At 44.9% G+C, this 21,120-nt stretch overlaps 1 protein-coding gene across 22 annotated transcripts in view; it reads right to left on the reverse strand.

The window, feature by feature from the left end:
• Positions 1-18,024, reverse strand: part of MAGI1 (membrane associated guanylate kinase, WW and PDZ domain containing 1) — a 574,001-nt gene extending 555,977 nt beyond the window's left edge. For 14 of the 22 annotated variants that reach the window (XM_033131844.1, XM_033131843.1, XM_033131836.1 and 11 more), the window contains exon 1: positions 17,084-18,008. In XM_033131844.1, coding sequence (XP_032987735.1) covers positions 17,084-17,396 — 313 coding nt within the window. In that variant the 5' untranslated portion in view covers positions 17,397-18,008. Of the gene's footprint in view, positions 1-17,083 lie in introns of all 22 variants that reach the window. The other 8 variants (XM_033131847.1, XM_033131855.1, XM_033131854.1 and 5 more) reach the window with 1 other exon arrangement.
• Between the last annotated feature and the right edge of the window lie 3,096 nt (positions 18,025-21,120).

Here is a 21,120-nt window from a genome sequence, read left to right on the forward strand (position 1 = left end):
ATCTTGGGGAAATGACACGACGACAATAAAGACAGTATACTTAGAATATGTTCCTATCAAATCTGCCCCATATCATTTGGTCCAACAAATTCAGCTCCATAAAATCTAAGAGGAGGTGATAGTGCCAGCAAAGAAGATAAAAACCCGGAGTGTTAAACAGAAGTGTTTTGAGTCAATTACGAAATCAATTCAGCACCTCTACAAACCTAAAATCAAAGTTACCAGCTTCGAAAGAAGAAAACTGACAAATCTAATACAATAATAACTACCATTTATTCAACACTGCCTGTGCTCTAGGTTCCCCGCTGAGAGTTTCACTGTAACAATCTGTTTAACCCTTGCAGCAACCATACAAGGTGTGTGTTCTACTTAGCTACTATATCACAGAAGGAAATCATGTACCCAAGGTCACACAGATGAGCAGTGGGACTGGATTTGAGCCCAGACTATTTGAAATGCAACGCCTATGAGCATACCTACTGAACATATGGTCTTTAACCTAGAAAGGTGGAATGTTGCTCAGGTCAAAGCTGCAGGCACCTGTGTCTGGACCTGCGCAGGGCACAGCTGCAGATGGACAAACAAGCTCTGAGGGGCAACTGCCAAGCAGTCTCGTCCCAAACCCATCCCCCCAGGCACAGACATCTCCCTCCCCAAGGAGGGCACAAGGCCTGCGGCCTGCCCAAGTGCAAGGACGGGTACCGGCTTCTAAAGACCACACCCCAGGAGCTCGTGGACCTTGAATTCACACAATGGTGCAGTACAATGTGAAGAGGACCTGCCACATGCCACGAGGCAATAATGCAGCACCCTGGTGAAAGCCTGGATGATTTCCAAGCTGGAGGAGACCCATCGCTGTCACTTCATCAGCTGAGTACCTGGGACAAGTGACAACTCCTCAAGCCTCAGTGTCCTGCCCTCTACAACGGGAGGATGGTACACACACATCACAGCTCGTGCTGAGGAGGGAAGATCATGCTCGTGTGACCCTCAGAGCAAAGCCTGACCTGACAAGCACTACACCGAGTTCTGCCATCACTAGACTCATCGGTGTTGGTCTCCTCCCCTCAGTTTTCACTTCCAGACTTGAAGCCCAACACGCAGATGATAAGACAAGGTGAGAAGGTAAGAACTGGAAGGTTTCCCAACTATGAAATAAAGAAAGATTTTTAGGCACGCACAATAAGCAGGAGAAAGTCAGTGAGCATAGACAAATAGGGAAAATGCTGGGAACCAACATGATAAAAGAAAAAGCAAACATCTTTACACTTTTTTGGGAGTTAATATTTATAAATTGCTGTATCATCTTGGATTCCTTTATTTTTCCTTCTTTCATCTTCGTCAGAGCTGGGGTCCCTAATTATTATCGTCTGTACTCTCTCTCTCACAAACATAACCTTGAAGCAAAGACAAGGTTAGGACACTGGTGTGTGTGTGTACACATTTGATGCTCTTATATTTTACAAGCCTAGAACAAAATACTTGTAACCACCACACACACACACACCCGCCTGCATATTTCCACATTTGTAACTTTCTGCTTCCACAAGTTGGGGGATGTAACAGCAGACTATTTTCCTCCACAGATTATACATCTTGTTAACAGTATTTGGCTCTTTCTTCTGAAATTCTGAGTTACGTGCATCAGCTAATCCCCTTAGTTGTTAAGCAATTTGAGTTTTTTTTAGTATTTGTGACCAAAAGCGTCAAGATGATAAAATGGTTTACGCAACCCAAGGTAAATCAGAGTTTCTTTCTCTGTACAAAATACTCAAATTGCAGTCATTTATTCAACCATCCATTATATCAGATGAGGAGACAGAGCAGGCCACAGGAAAAACATCATCCCTGGCTTCATGGAACATACCTGTTTCATACAAACTACTTCATTTGCAAGAACGTATCACTAGTAAACACAATGATAAAACAGGTAAAAAGGACACTTAAAGACGACCTATCCCAACCTTTTACATTTAACAAGCATCAACCCAAAATGTCACTGCAGCCTTTTTCATGGATCAGGTAAAAGAACGGTGACTGTCTTCACCTTTGTGATGGCACTGTCTCCCGTGCTGTCCACTGCGGTAGATACTGCAACACCTGGCTAGTTAAAATTACATTTAAATTCATTATATGGAAAACAAATGAAAATTTTCATTTTCATGGTGTGGCTAATGAAATGTGGCCACTCAAGCCACCTTACAAGTACATAATCTGCACATGTAGTTAGTGGATAAAATATTGGACAGCGTATATATATGAAGAACATTTCCATCATTGCAGAACGTTCTCTTGGGTAGTGCTGTCTTTCCTCCAGAGTTCCGTTTCTGTCTTAAAAAGGCAAGTGTTGTGCTGAGGAAGAAGCCCCTCTAAATTAGAAGACTGATGGCAGGATCCCAAAGCAAGAAATCGACCTTCCATATACACATATGCACACAACTAGTGTTTGCCACTCTAGAAGAACTAGTTGCTCAAATCAATCACTCTTTCTATTCTTGACTCCCTCCCCCAATACAGTGTTCATTCGAGTATAGAGTGGGGTCTTTTACCATCATTTATTACATCTCTAGAATTGAAAAGGCCAGTATTTTACATCCTGGAGCCTCAAATTGACTTCCCACAATCAGCCAGAACTTTTTTGAACACGGTGGGATTCCAAAGGCCCACGGCCCAGGATTCTGACTCCATAGGTCTGGGCTGGGGCCCAGGGATCCCCATGTTTAATAAACACCCTGGATGGTTCTGAATCAGTGGTGTTTGTGGACCATTCTTTGGAGTTGGGGCATCAGGCTGCACCAGGTACGGAGACATGAGTCAGAATCACTCTTGATGTCGTCCCAGACACTCAGGGCTTAAAACTCTGCCTGGTAATTCTGACGCATTTTCCGTTCATGCAAACCCAGTTTGTGGGCATTTCTGAGGCTGATCATTTCTCCAAGCAGCTCTGCCTGCAATCTGTTAGCAGCCACCAGGTGAATACAAGTGTGTGGTGACAGGTGCACAGGGCCGAAAAGATCCCCCGCAACCTTTGCAGAATCTCTTTCCCTTCAGAATCCAGGCAACAGGATAACTCACCATGTTTTATTAACCCCCATGGATAGGCTCCTTTCACCAAGAAAGGATCCAGTAGTAACCAGCTATCACATTCCCCTTAATGCCTTCTTCTCACAGTCATCTTCCTTTGAGATAATTGTTTCACATGGAGTTGCTTGAGCTTACATTTTTTGCTAAAATGAACCTCAGAAACAGATTCACATAGCTTACGAAAGCCACGCCCCTCCTTCCGTATGGCAGTATTTTCCCACAGACTTTTTAGAGAGACAGAAATAGACAACAGCTACATGAATTTTTTCCTTGCTCTGGCATCCTATCTCTCTGACTTTTCTCTTATAAATGATATATGTACAATGTATCAATACCAAGAGAACACCCTGTGCTTTCAAGAGACGTTTTACATACCCTGAAGTGGTACTTAACTGTGGTTTGCACCACTGGCATGACCCACTATGGCTGGACTCTTCTGTTCACCAAAGACGAAAGCTCAGGAATTTTATTAAGGATCTCCCGTCCTAAAACACCATGGGATATAAGATGTTCCTGCTACATGTAATCCTGAAGCATTTCAAAGTGTCAAACAGAAGCAAAATTTCATGCCGATTTGGGGGAGTTGTGGGAGCCTCAAAAGTGATGATCGTAATGAAGGAAGTAGATCAGGGCAAACAGCAGCTACACTTAACAACAGTCCCTAGTTTTGTCTCAGATCCGAAGTCCTCAATTACATATAGGATTTCCTACCTAAAACGTTGAGTTCCTAGACAGCCTATTGGAATGTTCTTACTCTGATGTGGGTATGGAAACAGGAAAGGGGACGAGGGAAGGAGAGAACAGAAACAGTCCAAATCCAAACCTATAACAAAATCCGCACTCCATGTTGGGCTTCCACGGCCAATCGTATAGTTTTCATTTTCATAGAAGCCCTTCTTTGCTTGGCTCCTTGACAGAAAAATTGCACTGACTGTCCCTCTAGTCTGAATTACCTGAGTCCCTTTCCCCATCCTAGTGCTGCCAGCCTGGCAGCCAACACACATTATGCAGTGCAGAACAATCTAGTATGCAGGCAGAAAAGCAAGAAGGGCTGCACTGGTTTTCAAAAAACAAAACTCTACCATATAACACTGTCCCTGAAAATCAGATCCCACCAGTCATAGAGGTGAATTGTATTCTGAAAACATCCACTCTTGGAGTAAAGATTAGGGTCCTAATTTATCTATAGAATGTCCAAACAAGTCATGTTATTAGGAACTTCCCTGCTATATTTAAAAACTTGCGAAGAGATATACATAAAATTCATTCATATTTTTATTTGTAAAGCCATACATTTCACAGTAAAAATCACCTCAGAGCAGAGGCCATATATAATATTTCCAATACATATTCATATCAGTGTCATAATCAAGATGCCATTTTGCACCCAGTTCTGAGTCAGCACACCTGGACGATGAGACAAAATATTCCAAGAATTCTGATCAGCTGTTAAAATACACCCTCTCCCCCGTTCCTCACAATTAGGATGGAGGAGTTGTCACCAGGTGGGCCCCAAATAAACTTACATGGACTAGAGCGACAAACTAGACCACTTCTGGAACTTATTATTCACCTTGACGCACATTTATTTACCTCACTGCAAGTCAGTCGCTATCCTGGGCCCTGAGAATACAGACAAGAGTAAGAAATGTGATTACTGCTCTTGAGATGAAGTGCGAGAGACGTCAAGTAAGAGAGACAAATACGTAAAGAAGAGGTTGCAAGCTTGTCGCCTGAGGACCAAATATGGCTCCCAGATGTGTTTTCTTTGGTTCATCCATGCTTTTGAAACAACTTTGAACCAACATTTTTAAGTTGACTAAGTTCATTTTTTTAGCAAATTCAAGCTTCTGGATTCCCTTGAAAACTTGAAAAATCTGGCAACACTGGGCCAGTGTTCCCACATGACAGCAACAGGCTGAAGCTGAGCACTCCCTTTGAACAAGACCTGACCTTCAGCTTACGCCAGCCCCCATGGCTCCCTAACGTCTGGTAAAATACCTACTCAGTGTCTGAGTTTTTGGTGACTATCATAAATGAACAACTCCAGGGCTAGGTAGTATCTGTTGTAACTAACATAAGTGAAGAAATACAATACTCTCATATCCAGGCTACAAGTGTTTCCCCAAAAATAAGACCTAGCCAGACAATCAGCTCTAATGCGTCTTTTGAAGCAAAAATTAATATAAGACCCAGTCTTATTTTACTATAAGACCAGGTATAATATAATATAATATAATATAATATAATATAACATAACATAATACCGGCTCATATTAATTTTTGCTCCAAAAGACGCATTAGAGTTGGTTGTCCAGCTAGGTCTTATTTTTGGGGAAACAGGGTATGCCCTCTGAAGAGCACCATAATGGTACGTATTAAGTCTTAAAAAGATAAAACTCACGTGAGCTGAGAGTTCTAGACATCTCTCTGAAGAAAACATCTGAGGAAACTCACTAAAATATCTGTAGAAGCATATTCATCAATGTGTTATGAAAAATAAGAGGAATGAAAACAACCTAAATGTTCACCCTCAAAGCATGCTTTAATATATTACAATACAACCAAAAATTGATTCCCTAGCCACTGAAATGCTAAAGTAGACATATAGATAGTATAGAAAAAAAAGGTCCACGATATATTGTTAGGCACCAAGAAAAAGCCCACTAAAACAACATATATTGCATGATCCAATTTTCATAAGAAAAAGGCCCTCCCAAAAGTATATCCAAAAAAAATAAACAACCCACAAATAATATACGTTTGTGTGTGTGTTATATATTTATAAATATAAATGTCTGAATAAAAATAGAGTGTTAACACGTGCATTTCTCTCAGATGAATGAGCAACGTGGATACATTTTTCTTTTACACTCACATCTTTCTGTATTGTTCGCGTTAATTAAATGAGGAAAAAAATCAAATTTCACCAGAAATTTCAGAAAAAAAGAAATAAGCTATGGAAGCACAGACCAACTATGGATAGTGACAAACAGACACACAAGGTACAACAGTATTTGAGATTTTAAGATTAAAAACCAAAAACATAAAAAACCCACATGCTCAAACACCAACGAGAGTTCTTTTTTAAAAATTTGATCTTGACTTTTGAATTTTTAACCAAGTCACACAGACTTAAACAGGCTGATAGCTGGAGGAGGAAATGAACACGCTCTCCCTATCAGATGTAAATTCTAACACTTGGCCTAGAACCCAGGTGGGAAAATACTGACTATTTAAATCAAGCCGAAGGGATGCCTTCCATGATCACATTACATAAGAATAGGTTCACTCACTGCACACATCTGGTCAGAATAAAGACCCTCCACAACCTTCAACACAATTAATTCAATATTTTCTCTACAGTTCAAAATGCTACAACAACTGCAGACAATCGCCTTAAATCATCACGGAAAAGTCAGACATATGATTAAGTTTATTTAGTATGCCTTAAAAATAAGCCACAGATTTTCTAGCCAATAAGATCTTAGGCAAGGATTTTTTTATCTATGTAAAAGTTATGCCTACTTGTTACCCTCAAAAGAATTCAATTCAACAGATATTTGCTGAGCACCTACAGAGGGCAGAGATTACAAAGAGCTCAAAAACAGGGATGCTGCCTGCAAGAATTCAAGAAACACATAATCCAGTACAGAAGACTGGAAAATCTACAATTACAAGACACTATTGTGACCTGAAATGCTGATGTGCGTGGAGGGGAAAAAAGAGCGAGCGCAGAGAGGGAGGAATCCAGTGTCGGTGAGGGAGATCACGGAAAACAGGAGGCAAATAAGCACAACTACTTGAAAGTATGTGGCAGCACACTGTGTCCTGGTCAATAAACACTCTGGGGGGCCATATTTAATTTCTAGGACTGTCTCTGGTAAGACCACCAGGCATGCTGTGCTGTCTCAGGTAGCAACGGTACGGCCTAAAAGAGGTGCACCCACACTGACCCCCCATAGTAGAAGGACATGGGGCACCCCGCTATGGAGTGAACACATTTCTAGTGCGGAAACTGACAAGAGAAAACTTCTGCGATGTCCTAAATTAAATCACAGCAGACCAGAGGGTGGAAAGAAGAGATAAGGGGAATTAATCAGTGAACAGCCACTGGTGGAAACCAACGAAAGACTGCTCCCATTCTTGAATGTTATGTTAAAACAGAATCAACTGGCAGCTATTTCAGTTCTTATGTAACAGGAATAGCCAGCCGACCACCAGAGGCCACCACATCTTGCTTGGGCATGAACTTTTCCAGACTTGCCCACCAATCCAGAAGCATCAAATACTTCTTTACAGACTTGCACCTACCCCAGAACTCCCTCTGCTTCCCCTTCTCCCACTCCCTTTATCTATAGCCAATGTAAATTCTTTGGAAGCAAGTTACATCTTCCTTCTCCAAAACTCACTGTACACAAGACGCCATCAATCGCAAGATGGCAGACCTGTACGTGTTTTCCACTAGTCCTCTGGCGCTGGTGGTTTAGACTGCACGCCCCAGGACCTGGTCCTCTTTCTGGCAGCATGTGGCTCAATAGACCCTTTCTTTCAGGACAACCTTCAATCTTGAAGGTTTTTGTTTCACAAAGCCTGGGATAAGAATTTTGGAACCAGGCAGATCTAAGCTGGAATCTCACCTGTATCAGCTGCCTGGAGGACAGGATAAAATAGCTGACATCTCCAGCTAATTTCCTCGTGGCTAAAAAGAGAACGACATCACCTACCCAGGTACAACCCTAAACCTGGTCTGTCTGACGTGTAAGAAGATCGACAAATTAAGGCGTAATTATTAGTTCCCCACTCTTAACTCGGACTCCCAGTCTCAACCATAAAGTTACACCTTAGAGCAGCGTTTCTCAGTCGCAGCCTTATTGCCATTTGGGCTAATAATTCTCTGTGTAGGGCTGTACGCTGCACTGTAGGATGCTTAGCAGGATCCCTGGCCTCTATTCCCTAAATGTCAGCATCACTCCCCTATCCTCAGTCATAACAACCAAAAAAATGTTTCCAGACATTGTCACCTGTCCCTTGGGGGGCAAAATCTCCCCCGTGGAGAACCACTGCTTTAGATGAACTCATTGTTGGGTCTCCATTTCTCAACTGAAAATGACCACAACTGCTATTGTGTAGGTATTTCAGTAAGCACTACTTAGGTGCCAAGCAAAGGACTAAGTGTTTTGCATACATGTTCCCATTTAATCCTCACAACCACGCTATGAGGTAGGTATTATCCTCACTTTCAACTGGAGGAATTAAGGTTCTGGAGGTTAACATACCCATGGTCACTCAGCTGAGAAGTGGCAGAGCCTGGATTTGAACCCAACCAGTCTCATAACACCAAGCTCCACTACCTCCCCAGCCATTCCTGATCTGGGAGCCCAGGTCAGGTGCCAGGAAGATCAGAGGACCTCAGTGTCAAGTTCTCAAGGATTATCCTTGCTGGTCCGGCCTGTCCAGGACGTCCAGGAAATAGGGAGAGGACCTGTCCTTCCTCTGTGCCGTTCTGTAACCTGGGGCCTGGTGATAATCATTAGAACCAACTGTCACCAGTGACAATATGGGAGAGGTTCAGGCAGCTCAGGCCTCCACCTACGCATGGTGAGGTCTAGAGGTTTCCTGCTTACTTGTCTGAACTAATCCAGCCCCAGCCTTTTAAAAAAGCAGCATCTGAATCATGCAGAAAAATGAGGGCTTTTTCAAGACTTGAAAACTCTCCAGGGAACTGTGTACCACAATCTCCATCTCTCAAGAGATTCTTCTTTTCCAAGTGCTTTCAAACAGGGAACACTGAAATGATAACAGAAGCCAACATTTATTGAGCACTCACTATGTGCTCGGCCCTGTGTCACGTGGTTTCCTTAAATCTCCTCATTTTATTCCTCCATCCGCCCTAGGAAGTAGGTACCATTATTATCCCCATTTTCACAGGGAGAAATTCTGACGCAAAGAGGTGCAGCCTCTCACCCTGGGTCATGCAGGTAACAAGTGAAAAAGCCTGCCTTCTAACCCAGGCTGGCCTGAATCCAAAACTTGTGAATCCACAACACATCAAGAAACTGGTACTTACGGAACACCTTACAAGCAGCACTGCTCTCCTGCTAACACTGTATATTGCAATAATCCTGAAACATGGCTTATAATCAGGGAATAATTGCCTTTTAATTGCACCATCAAGCCACTGTCCATAGAGCTTCGAATCGTGTCTCATAATGGGCTGAAAGATTAGCCTGATCATGGAAAACATAACTGCATCCCATTAAAGGTGCACCAAGTGTTCTGCAGGCAGTAATGGTGGGTTGACACCTCAGCTGTGAGTGTAATTCTCTTTTGTAACTCACTGTCATGACACTGGAGATGGTAACACAGAATGTCTATGCACACAACTGACGGTACCCAGAAGACCCTCTCACAGCTCATTTGAGGCTGAGAGAGTTTGCAAGGTTCCCTGACTGACTCAACACGGTACTGCCCTCAATCCGCGATATGAAGACCAACTGCAGCAGGCTAGCAATGCTCATTGTCTTCAAGAATATTCCTACATTCATCAGCTAAACTCTACTTAGCCCCAGTCAGACTGCAAACGTCAAACCCTTATCAAGTTTAACATGATCCATCACAAATTACCTAAATGGTCAGACTTTCAAACATCAGAATGTTCAGAGGCAACAAAGCTCAGGAGAGATTTATTCTAATTCTAAATTTGACAGTGGATGTTCAACAAATACTGGAGCAATGACCATGCCCCAGGCACTATTCTCAGCACTTGGGAGGCAGCAGGGCATAGGATCAACAACGTCCCTGTCCCTGCCCTCTTGGAGCTTCTATTCCAGAAGGAAGAGACAAAACAAGGAACTTACTTATTTTGAAGTTATTTACACACTAGAGAGTAAAATAAAGCAGAGAAAGGGGTTAGGGAATGACAAATGGCCCTAAGTGAAGTTATCCTTTTAAATAATGGGGTCAGAGGAGGTGACATTTGGGAAAGACGTAAAGTTCATGAAAAAGCAAGTTTCCCAGATGTCTAGGTGGAGATGAGCAGGCCATGGACGGGAGAGAGAAGAAATGTAAGGGACAGATCATGGGGGGGCCCGCAGGTCACTATAAGGATTTTGGCTTTCACTATAGAAACCACTATAAATAATGGATTACTTAGCTGAGAAAGAAAGAGAGAGAGAGAGAGAGAGAGAGAGAGAGAGAGAGAGAGAGAGAGAGAGAGAGAGAGATTTAATCATGAAGACATTGTTCAAATTACATTTCTAATTTTGCTACATGCCTTCAGAAAAGTTGACATCCAGAAGACACTGGACCCTCCCGAGGACATTTTACTATAAAGCAGAAGTCGATGATAGGTGTGTCCTTGACATCCATGGGGGTTCAGCTATGGAAAAACCAAAACAAATTCACAAGAAATGCTCGTGGAAGCAGACATCCATAGGGATGCAGTAACACAAAGCTCCAGTGTTTACCAGGGATTGTTCAAGCTTACAGATCTCACCGTATGAGCTGCATGAAGACAGACAGGAACGCAGTAACCTACTTGTTTAGGGTGGGAATGTCAGCCCTTAACGAATTTGACAGCCTTTATTTTCAGTGTATACAAAATCAGTATATCCTGTTACACGTATATACAAACTCAAGGAAGAGACCACTAACATCAGATACTAGTGTTCTGCATTAAATAACCATCGTTTATAAAGCAACATCCTTCATGTAAACCCTTGTGGTAAGGAGATGTCAGAATGTTTTCGCTTATAAACCACTTAATTCCCCTTGGTGGATATCATCAATTCTGCCATCCAAAACTAGCTGGAGAATAAATGCCAACAAACGCAGTGAGCCAACTGTATGCTGTTGCATCATAAGGTCAAGTTAATCTATTTTTAAATAACATAGCCATTGGCAATGACTGGCCACTGGAAACAATGCACAAGTTGGGTTGCCTGTCCTTGCATTATTTTTTGTAAAAGCTGTGGAATGTTCCAAAGCATAACCTAAAAATAGCCTTCGGAGAGTGGTCTTTTGGCACCAAGAACAAACACAGATTGATTTTTGAAAGTTTAAGTTAAAAAAAAAAAGACAGGAACACAAAACACAATTTAAGAGCAAAAAAAAGGACAAAAATCAGACTTTTCTGTAGCAAAGATCTGACTTGCGGTTAGCTGGGAAAATTGAACACAGAGAGACGATGCTATAAGAAAACGGGGGTGAAATGTCATCCTTAGGGATCTGAACAGAGCAGATCCCTCATCAACAGAAAACAGATAAACCCCTTATCATCCTGCCTGCTGAACATCTGAAATTTCACTTCTTAAACTCCAGTCAGTCAATAGGCAGAAACGCTTAAATGTAATTCATTAAGCCTTGTTGGTCATTTATTTATTTATAGTTCAGTATAAATTAGACACAGGGAACCAGCTGAAGGGAAGATCTGGTGATGAGAAAATGAACACATTACGATCCTAAATGAGAAGAAGTGAAAAATGAATAGGGTGAAAGGGGGAAGAGAGGTTGCAGATGGTCTGGTATGTGCTCATCACCTGAGGAAGAAGCGACAAAATTCATTCAGGCACCCAACACATCTTAGCGGGCGCCTAGGACTTGCCAAGGACTATTTCAGGCACTGGAAAATCGAGAGGTGAACAAGTGAAGAAAACCTGTTTTCTTGGCCCTTACGTTCTAGTGGGAGGAGAGACAGACAACAAATCAGAAACAAAAGGTAATGTGAGGGGCCGGCCTGGTGGCTCAGGCAGTTAGAGCTCCATGCTCCTAACTCTGAAGGCTGCCAGTTGGATTCCCACATGGGCCAGTGGGCTCTCAACCACAAGGTTGCCAGTTCAATTCCTCGAGTCCCGCAAGGGTTGGTGGGCAGCGACCCCTGCAACTAAGATTGAACACGGCACCTTGAGCTGAGCTGCCGCTGAGCTCCCAGATGGCTCAGTTGGTTGGAGCAGGTCCTCTCAACCACAAGGTTGCGGGTTTGACTCCCCCAAGGGATGGTGGGCTGTGCCCCCCGCAACTAGCAATGGCAACTGGACCTGGAGTTGAGCTGCGCCCTCCACAACTAAGACTGAAAGGACAACAACTTGACTTGGAAAAAAAAAGTCCTGGAAGTACACACTGTTCCCCAATAAAGTCCTGTTCCCCGTCCCCAATAAAATCTTATTTAAAAAAAAAAATGTGAAATTGTGAAATTGTGACAAGACTATGGAAGACACAAAACTGGACGAGGGGACGGCACATGGCTCAGGGAGCAATTTTATAAGGGGTCAGGGGTCAGCGGAATGCTGGGGCCTCCTCAGACTGGCTCTGGAGAACTGATTACATGCAAATCTTCCCACCTTCAGTTATGCTACAAATCAGGGTCTCCCTGCCACCAGAGCTGGTTGTTAAGCACTTAGCAGCACACCCCCCAGCACACCCCCAGGTGAGGAGCTCAATGACGATCTGTCTGAATAGACACTGAGGAGAGGAGTCAATCTTGTGACCATCTAGGGGGAAAGGAAAAGCAAGCCCAGAGACCCTGAAGCAGAGTTCCTGGGAAACCAAGAAAGACGAGGCACTGTGTTTTAAAATGACAACAGGATTATTTTGTTACAGAACTGTTGTCATATATTCCAATTCGTCAAAATAAACACATAACATCAAAACAAAGAAAGGCACAAGAACTATATTCAATCGTCTGTGGTCATAATTCCCTCACTACAGTGAGGGAAGGGCCTGGTGGTGGTGGTGTGGTTTTTTAATTGTGTCTTATTTATTGTCTCCATTCTGTCTCAAAAAAAACAGTGGAAGGACACTTTTGGTTCCTGGGTAATTTGCAAAACCACAAAAGACACCTACAAAAATATGTAAGCATGACTTATAATATTACCAGTTTGGGAATCTACAATCACACCATTTTAAACTTTTGAAGTCTGGGTTATTCATGGAATTGCTGCATGTTGAGTGCAAAAGACCCGAAGGGGCACACCCACTTATTTTGGGCATAAAGAAACTTAGGCCCCAAGAGGGTGACTGCCGGTGACAACAGTACCAGCTGGCATACCTGGAACCCAGGTCACCTGCCTCATATGCTGCTTAGTATCAATGCCAGTCTACAGCCCGGGGTTGTGGTTCTCAACATTGAGCAGCATCAGAATCACCTGAGGGCTTGTTAAAAGCAGCCCCAGGAGTTTCAGAATCAGGGGAAGGTGAGGCCTGGGATTTGCGTGTCTAACCAGTTCCCAGGTGAGGCCAACACCACTGATCTGAGGACCCTCCTTTGAGACCCACTGACCAGGAATTAGGAGTATAGCTTTTGGAATCCAACACAGCTGAGTTCCAGTTCTACTTCTGCCACTTGTATGACCCTTGGAAAAGCCACCCAAACTCTCTGCACCTCAGTTTCCGACATCCAAGTCCCAGTAAGAGGAATAAAGAATGAAATTGCCCATAAAGCACTAACTTAGCCAAGGGACTGGCACATTCTAAAGCAACTGCTTAATAAATACTAGCTACATCCCATAGCAAAGTTTCCTTAATTACTTTTATTCTTTTTTCCACATACACTAGAATGGCTAAAATTCAAAAGACAGACAAAATCTAACACTGGCAAAGATATGGAGCAGCTTTATTCATACAGCTGTTGTTCAATAGCAAAAAAATGATCAACAGTCCAAATATCCATTGATGAGCCAAACATAAACAAACTGGTACATGTACACAATGGAGTACTATTCAACAATAAGAAAGAACAATGAGGCACACAACAATATTAAACCTCCAAAACATTTTGTTGAGTGAAAAATGACAGACACAAAAGAGTACATACTGCATTACTTCACTTATTTGAACTTCAATAATAGACAAAACTAATCCATGGTGAAAGGAATCAAACAACCTTTGCTTCTGGAGGAGGTGGGGGGCACTGACTGGAAAGGGACACGAGGGGACTTTCTCAAGTGATGGAAATGTTTTATATCTTATTTGGGTGAAGGTAACATGAGTATATGCATTGGTCCAAATCCATCAAACTATAACTGAAGACCTGTGCATTTCACTATAGGTACTTATATGCTTATAAAGGATACATATATGCTTTATTACATATATAAAATAACATACTTTATATAGCCTATATAGGTATATGTAAATTTTTTCAGGCACCTTGTGGCAAAAGACTATGGTTCTCCATTTAAAATGAACCAACTCCAACCTGGTAGATCCGCTTAGCTTGATTCCTTCACAGTCCAGTCCTGCTTCATATAATACCATTTGCTACAGACTATTTTGGTCTATGCATCTTTCCAGAGAGCTGCCATGAGATGGAAACAGCAGAATTTTCTCCCACAAGGAGACCATGACATTTCCATACAGACAGCACCCAGAGTGACCCATGTCCCTGGGAGTGGCTAGCTCAGGGTGCAGACAACACAAAAGTAACACTTTCCTTTACCATGTACCAAGTATGAGCCTATCTAACATGAGTAAAACACAGAAATGAAGACACAGTAAGAGCAGTTGTGTCATGTAATTTAAATAATATTCTAGATATAAAAGAGGGAACAGAAGACCAGTGAAATGCTTTCTAGTGCCATCTTTCTGTAATAAAGATGTTAGAAGAGCTAACGGTGCCCGTAATTATCACATGAAATAGTAGCTTTCACTTTTAGTGGATTCCAGCCCATTCAAGTGTCCCCATCTACGTCTTTATTCTGTCCCACTACAAGTAGAACAAGTACATTTACATATACGCACGCTCACCTGCTATGAACATTCCTGTACAGCACACAGAATGGTTCTGGGTGAAGAGAAATAACATAACACTTGGAGACACTACAATTTTCCTTCCAACCCAGAGGTGTCTGATTCCAAACACACTTGATTATCTGACCATCCCCTCCTAAATTCCACTATGAGGCAGCCCTGGGACAGTGCCTCCCAGATCTTTGAAAACTGGTAGGAGGAAGAGGTTCAGCCCCACACAGCACCTTGTGTTGCACACTCAAAACAAGCCCCCACACAGGACCTATCAAACACCAGCAGATCCCTCACCAGATGATACCCCTGGCTGTCCTTCCTCCAGCCCTTTCTCCAAATGCCCCTGAACTGAGACCTTAAGATGCTCCCATCAAATGCAGTATATTCTCTACAGTTCCACCAAGTCCTGATAATCCAGGTACCAGCATTAAATTCATAATCCAGTTTCCTGGCACTAAAAGCTAAACTTAGAAATAACTAATTCTCTAATTCAATTTAAATATAACAATAGCTACTCTTTATTGAGCACTTACTACTATGTGCCAGGCACTGTTCTGCATACTTTACACTTATCAGCTTATGTAACACCCTCAAGAAAGCCAGTTTACAGATGAGGACACATTCTCACAGCGAGGCCAGGTATTAAGCCTTAAGCAAAGCCAGGGGAGATATGCAATGAACAAGCACAGTCTATCCCCTTAACTAGCTTACCACCTGGTATGGAAATGAGGGGAGTGATCTAACTCAGAGTTAGATCACTAGCTGGATGCTTGGAGGGCTTCTTGGAGGAGGTGTCCAAGTGGACAATGAGGACATAAATGGAAGGAGCTTTCCATACCTATGCATCTGCCCCTCAGCTCCCAAAGCTAAAAGGCCTGTATATTCCCCTCTGGTTCCCTCCTCCCTGTCCCCTAACAGGCTTGTTTCCACGACTGGACCGGCCTAGCCCTGCCCAGCCCTTTTTTCCTTTGACCCATTCCTCCAGCTGCTGTTGCCCTTCCAGACCAGGAGGCACATGGGAACTTTTCACCACACTGGACTTTGCCACCTCTTCTAATGCCTTCTTGGGAGAGAAACTGCGTCATGGCACTTGGTAGTATAAGGCCTCCCTTTAAGGGAATGGAGTCCTTCTCTGTTGGACTGATACAGGGACACCCCCTTCCTTGCCTACACGTGCGATGAAAGGGACTCCCCACCACCAGCAGCCAAAGGAGAGGCCATCACTCCTCTACAGGCTTTGGCGAGTCATTTGCTTCCACTCCCTCATCCCACAAGGGTCAGCGCCCCCACCTCTCCCTCTTCAGTGCTTAAGGCTCTGCAGCAAGGGCTCGATCCCTCAGTTTAGTATCATGTGACCTTGGCCAAGTAACTTAACCAATGTCAGACCCAGTTTCCTTATATGTAATACGGGCTTTATAAAAACAACTCATTCTCAGAATTGTGAATCAGAACAAGGTAGTGCAAGGGACGCATTTTACACAGTCTGGCATGTACGTAGTAAGCTAACAATGAATAGTAGCTATCATCATCACCAATAATGATATGGCGATGCTGGTGGTAGTGATGATGGTGGCAGCATAAACTTGGGCTTGATTCAGGCTAAAAGAGAAATACACTTCCTTTCCCTCCGCCCCCCACCACCCTCCCCGCCTCCCAAGCCTGGGGCTGAGCCACACGGTGGAGACACGCATCATCCCTCAGTGGGGCGAATGCAGGCTCTTCAGGCGGCCGGCTTAGGAACCGTTGCGTCCGAACCCACCTGGAGGGTTACGGGATAAAGGCGATTTTCTGATGGAGGAGGTCCAAAAACCATAAACCCTCTCCTCACTCATACCCATTGTCCAGGTCTGGAAACAGACCAGTGGCAAAACAACACAGCACTAGGTCTGCAGCATCACTCCCCCAAGGAGCCAGGAGAGCCTCCACTTGGCCTCAGCCTCAGTCCTCCCAACTCTCCTCCAGGCGCAGGCGAAGCTGCGCTGCATTTGGTGACTGAGATAACAGGTTGGCAAATCAGGCCTGGGAAAAGTCTCCCCGCTTCCCGGCGCAAATCCAATTCCCTCCTCCCAACGCAGGTGGGCAAACAACCCGCAACCTCTCCACAACTTTGTGTATTTCACCACGACAGGGCGCACGGCCTCAATTTCACCTCTAAGCTGCGCTCGCGGGAGAAAAGCGGGAAATTGAGATGGGGGTGGGGGCAACCCGCAGGCAGCTCCCCTTTTCTGGGCGCCTCCGGAGGCGCGTCCCGTCTTACCTTGTCTGACGGCTTTGAAGGTGACGGCCTCCTTGCAGCTGTCGATGACTCCCAGCACGTCATAGCGGGGCAAGCCCGACACCCGGATCCCCTGCACCTCCAGAAGCAGCTCCCCCTCGCCCAGCCTAGGGCCCTCGCCGCCGCCGGGAAGCCCCGTCGCCTCGGCCGTTGCCACGGCTCCGACATAAGGAAACTCCCCGTTCTCCGCGCCCCCCAGCACCGTCACCTCCAGCTCGCCCTGGGGTCCCCGCTTCACGGTGCATTCGTGAACCTTGCTAGTCCAGTGGTTCTTCTTCTGGATCACTTTCGACATGACGAGTTACACCACTCCTACCCCCAAAAAAAATAAATAAAATGAGACAGGTGCCCCCCTCAGCACAAGCCCCCAGTCCCCGCTGGTTCATGGGAGAGACATCTTCCCAAAAATAACGCCACGGGAGAGAGAAACTTGGTAGCCTCACTCCCCTGCACACACTCGCGCACTCAAGCCATCATAAAACAAACTTTCTGGGCTTCCCCGCGAGCCCTGCACTGGCGCCCACGAGCTTTGTTTGCATTCCGGTGCTTCTGGGTCCACGTTCCAGCGCCCGACCGTGCTCTCCCGGACCAGAGTCCACTCTGCGCCGCTTGGGTTTTGGTGGTTTGTTGTGTTTTTTTTCCTTCCTTCCTTTCTTTCTTGCCTCTTAGAAATGCGGAATCTCCTCTTTAGCTCCCGCCTGGCTCGCCTCTCCGCTGGCGGGCTGTTCCTGAGGGTGAGGGAAGCCCTTCCAGCCAGTTGCTGGGAGCCCTGGAGACGCGGTAGCGGAGCGGGGGTGGGGGTAACAGGAGGGAAGTGCCTGCGGCCCCTTTAAGCAGATACAAAGGCTCGGCTTGTTTTGTTACAGTTCATTCTATTCCGCGCCGCGGAGCGCAGCGACCGGCGAGAGAAAACGCACGCGCATGCGCCCCTTGGTCTCCAGCCGGCCGGCCCGCCCCGTCCCTCCTTCCCAAAGGGAGAGATTCCAATGTGCTTCCCGTTGGGTCCTAAAACCGACATTTATGGAGAAGACAAGTTACTCCCTTTCAATCACGCTTCTTATTCCTGCTTTTCTTTCAGTGCCTTGGGCGCAGCAAATCCCTTTGGAGCTAGGGGGAAGCACATGGGTTTTACTCCAACTGTTTGCAACTTTTGAAACATGGGCAATCTGGGTTTGGCATTTTAAAACCATTTTAAACAGGTAGGGGCTGGGGAGGCTCACACACTCACCCTCGCGCTCACACTCACGCACACACGCACGCACTCAACGCCGGCCTAAGCCGCCTAATCGCCCTTGGCCAGTGGCTGGCCACGCTGTCGGTCACTCAGCCCAGCTTGTCTACCGCCCCCACCCCCACTCCGCCGCATTTCCCTCTGATACCCCTGTGCGGGTCCGGAGACTGATGTCTGCCCCGCGCCTGCAGTGAGCCGGGTCCTGGAGTGGAGCTGGCCAGTGTCTCTGGGACCCTGGGGAGGGGGGCGGTGGGTGCCTCCTGGATGCCCCACCTGGGATCCCTGTGAGCGTCACACGCTCCCACACACACTTACCCGTACCCTTAAACTGTGGAGCCAACGTTTTAGGACACAAAACTGTAAGAGAGGGAAAGAAGCCAACAGTTTCGGAGCTTCAACATAAAAGGGCTTTTTAACTGCTCTTCCAGCAAAGACTCCTGGAGTCAGTCATCTATCCCGGGCTCAAGTTCCTGGCTGAGCCGGGAAGCCTGCGGACCTGCCCCGGGGCCAGGAGATAAGGATCACCCCCATGTCTGGGATCTGCACCCGCGTCCTGGCGCCCGCGAGGGCGAGGGCGAGGGTGTGGGCGCGGGCGCGGCAGCCACCTCTCGGAATCCGCAGCCCCAGAGTCGGTGCTGCCTCCGGCGCCCTCCGGGGACCGGGGGTAGCCGAGCGTTTGTCCGGGCTAGGTTCAGGAAGGAGCTCGGGAGATGCCGACAGAAAGAAGACCCTACACCGAGAAGGAGGCTGCCCTCCAAATACGCCCGAAATCAGCCTGGGCGCTAGAGTCTCCCAAGCAATTTTTTTTTTCCTTAGTGATTTATAACTTGTTTGTTCTTCTTTGGTCACAGGAGAGATTCCAAGTGCTAAATAAGGAAGATGAGTGGAAGGGACTCAGGAAAGATGGATGCCAGCTGCAGCCAGGGTTAAGATCTGGCCTCTGGGTTTAACTTGAATAAGCTCCGTGACCCTCAGAGCCTTAGTTTCTCCCCTGAGTATAGCAATACCTCGCAATGTACTTGGGAGTATTACATAGGTGAACACTTGTAAAATGCCCAGCTTGTAAAGTGAGTACTTGTAAAATGACATATAATAAAAACTTATACTACTACCACTAGTAGTAGTAGTAGTATTTTATTTGGAAAGAGAATTAGGAAATCGTTTGGGGTTTCAAGTTAGATGATGATGATAATTCCTGCTCTCCTTTCTAATCTTAAAATATATAGGCATACATTTAAATATTTTTAAAGCACTCTGGAGAGTGCTATCTAAGCTAATAAAAATAAGAGAAGAATATTGATGCTTCTCTCTAGGGATATCCAGAACTGAAAATCCCCTTGCTTTGTAGTATTCGTGAAAGAAGAAAGTAGCCAAGTTTCCTTGACTCTTCTTGGTGAGGGAAACTTCATCTCCATTCTCTTTTCTCAGAAGCAATCAGTTTATCTCACACTTGACTGAATCAAAATGAGTGGGAGCTTCAAAACATTCCTTCCCAAACGCAAACAATGATCCAGCCCATCAGTCCAGCCCCCAGGACTTTTAGGGTTCCCCTGAAGTGGTGCTGGTACATAACATTGAGGACCACAGGTCTAGCATCTCGATTCCTGAGCATCACAGACCCTTTTGGAGAATAAACCTGTAGTCCATATCTTCCTATAGAGTATAAGTTCCAGGGGGGTAGGGAACTTTGGCACTTAGGTTTACTGATATAGTCCCAGTTCCTAGAACAGTGCCTGGTACCTAGTTAATACACAACTATTTGTTGAATGGATCTCCCCACACAAGTGCACATTTTTGCATACCATGTTAGAAATGGAGTCACTGAGTCCCCTACAAATCACTAGTAAGCTTTACCTTGTGTGTTACCCCACTTGCCCACTCCATATTCTAGTAGTCTGATTGCTTGCCAAGAATTTCCCCAACTGCCTAGAATCAGGGGCCTCTTCCTACCTCCCCATTCAACTCTTGCTCCCACCTGGAGAAGTCCAAAGAATGGGCAAAACCAAGTATTTTGTGATTCATCCCACTGCAGCAGCACCATCTCCCCTCTCCGGGATTCCAGGTGTCCCACAGCTGGGAAGGGAAAAGTACTTGGAATTTAGCACACTTCAGATTTTAGATGTGGAATAGCCCCAAGAAAAGAAGGGATATCTGAGGGCACAGGATGGAGAGACGTATAGAGAGACATTGTATTCCAAGAACATAAGTATTTTGAACCTCCAAAGCAGCTAAGACCACCAATTTCCAGTTACTAAGTTTATGATGTCCCCAAACTCTCCTCCTCTGACATTTTTTGTCTACTGTATTTCACCTGGTCCAGTTCCTGTATCCCAGACTGGAAGCAACTTCAAGGCAGAAATTATCTATCCTATCCAACCTTTGAATCCTCAGCACCTAAACCCATGCCTTTTGTGGCGTGTGCACCATACACATTTGTTAAATGAAGACATGGATGAAGTGTGACGTTAAACTGCAGAATATGTGAACTTTGTTGCAAAGCCTTTTTAGATTTGGTGGCTGGAGCGAGCCAAGGTATTTATTTCTTGAAAGAGCTTATAATTATCTCATTTTGAAGTAGATTTTTCTTGAAGAGATGTAAAACGGGATCCTCGTGTTCTGGCTTCTTACACGTAGAATATGACTTTGATAATACATTCCAAAAGGGAAAAATAATGCTATAAAATACCTCACTTTGAGGTTTACCATGTGTGCCTGGATAGCTTTGTGCATTATTTTATCTAATCATCACAATCTTGTGAAGTAGGTGTGACCTGATTTTACATAAATT

Source organism: Rhinolophus ferrumequinum, chromosome 17 (assembly GCF_004115265.2).
Source record: "Rhinolophus ferrumequinum isolate MPI-CBG mRhiFer1 chromosome 17, mRhiFer1_v1.p, whole genome shotgun sequence".
NCBI classification, from domain to species: Eukaryota; Metazoa; Chordata; class Mammalia; order Chiroptera; family Rhinolophidae; genus Rhinolophus; species Rhinolophus ferrumequinum.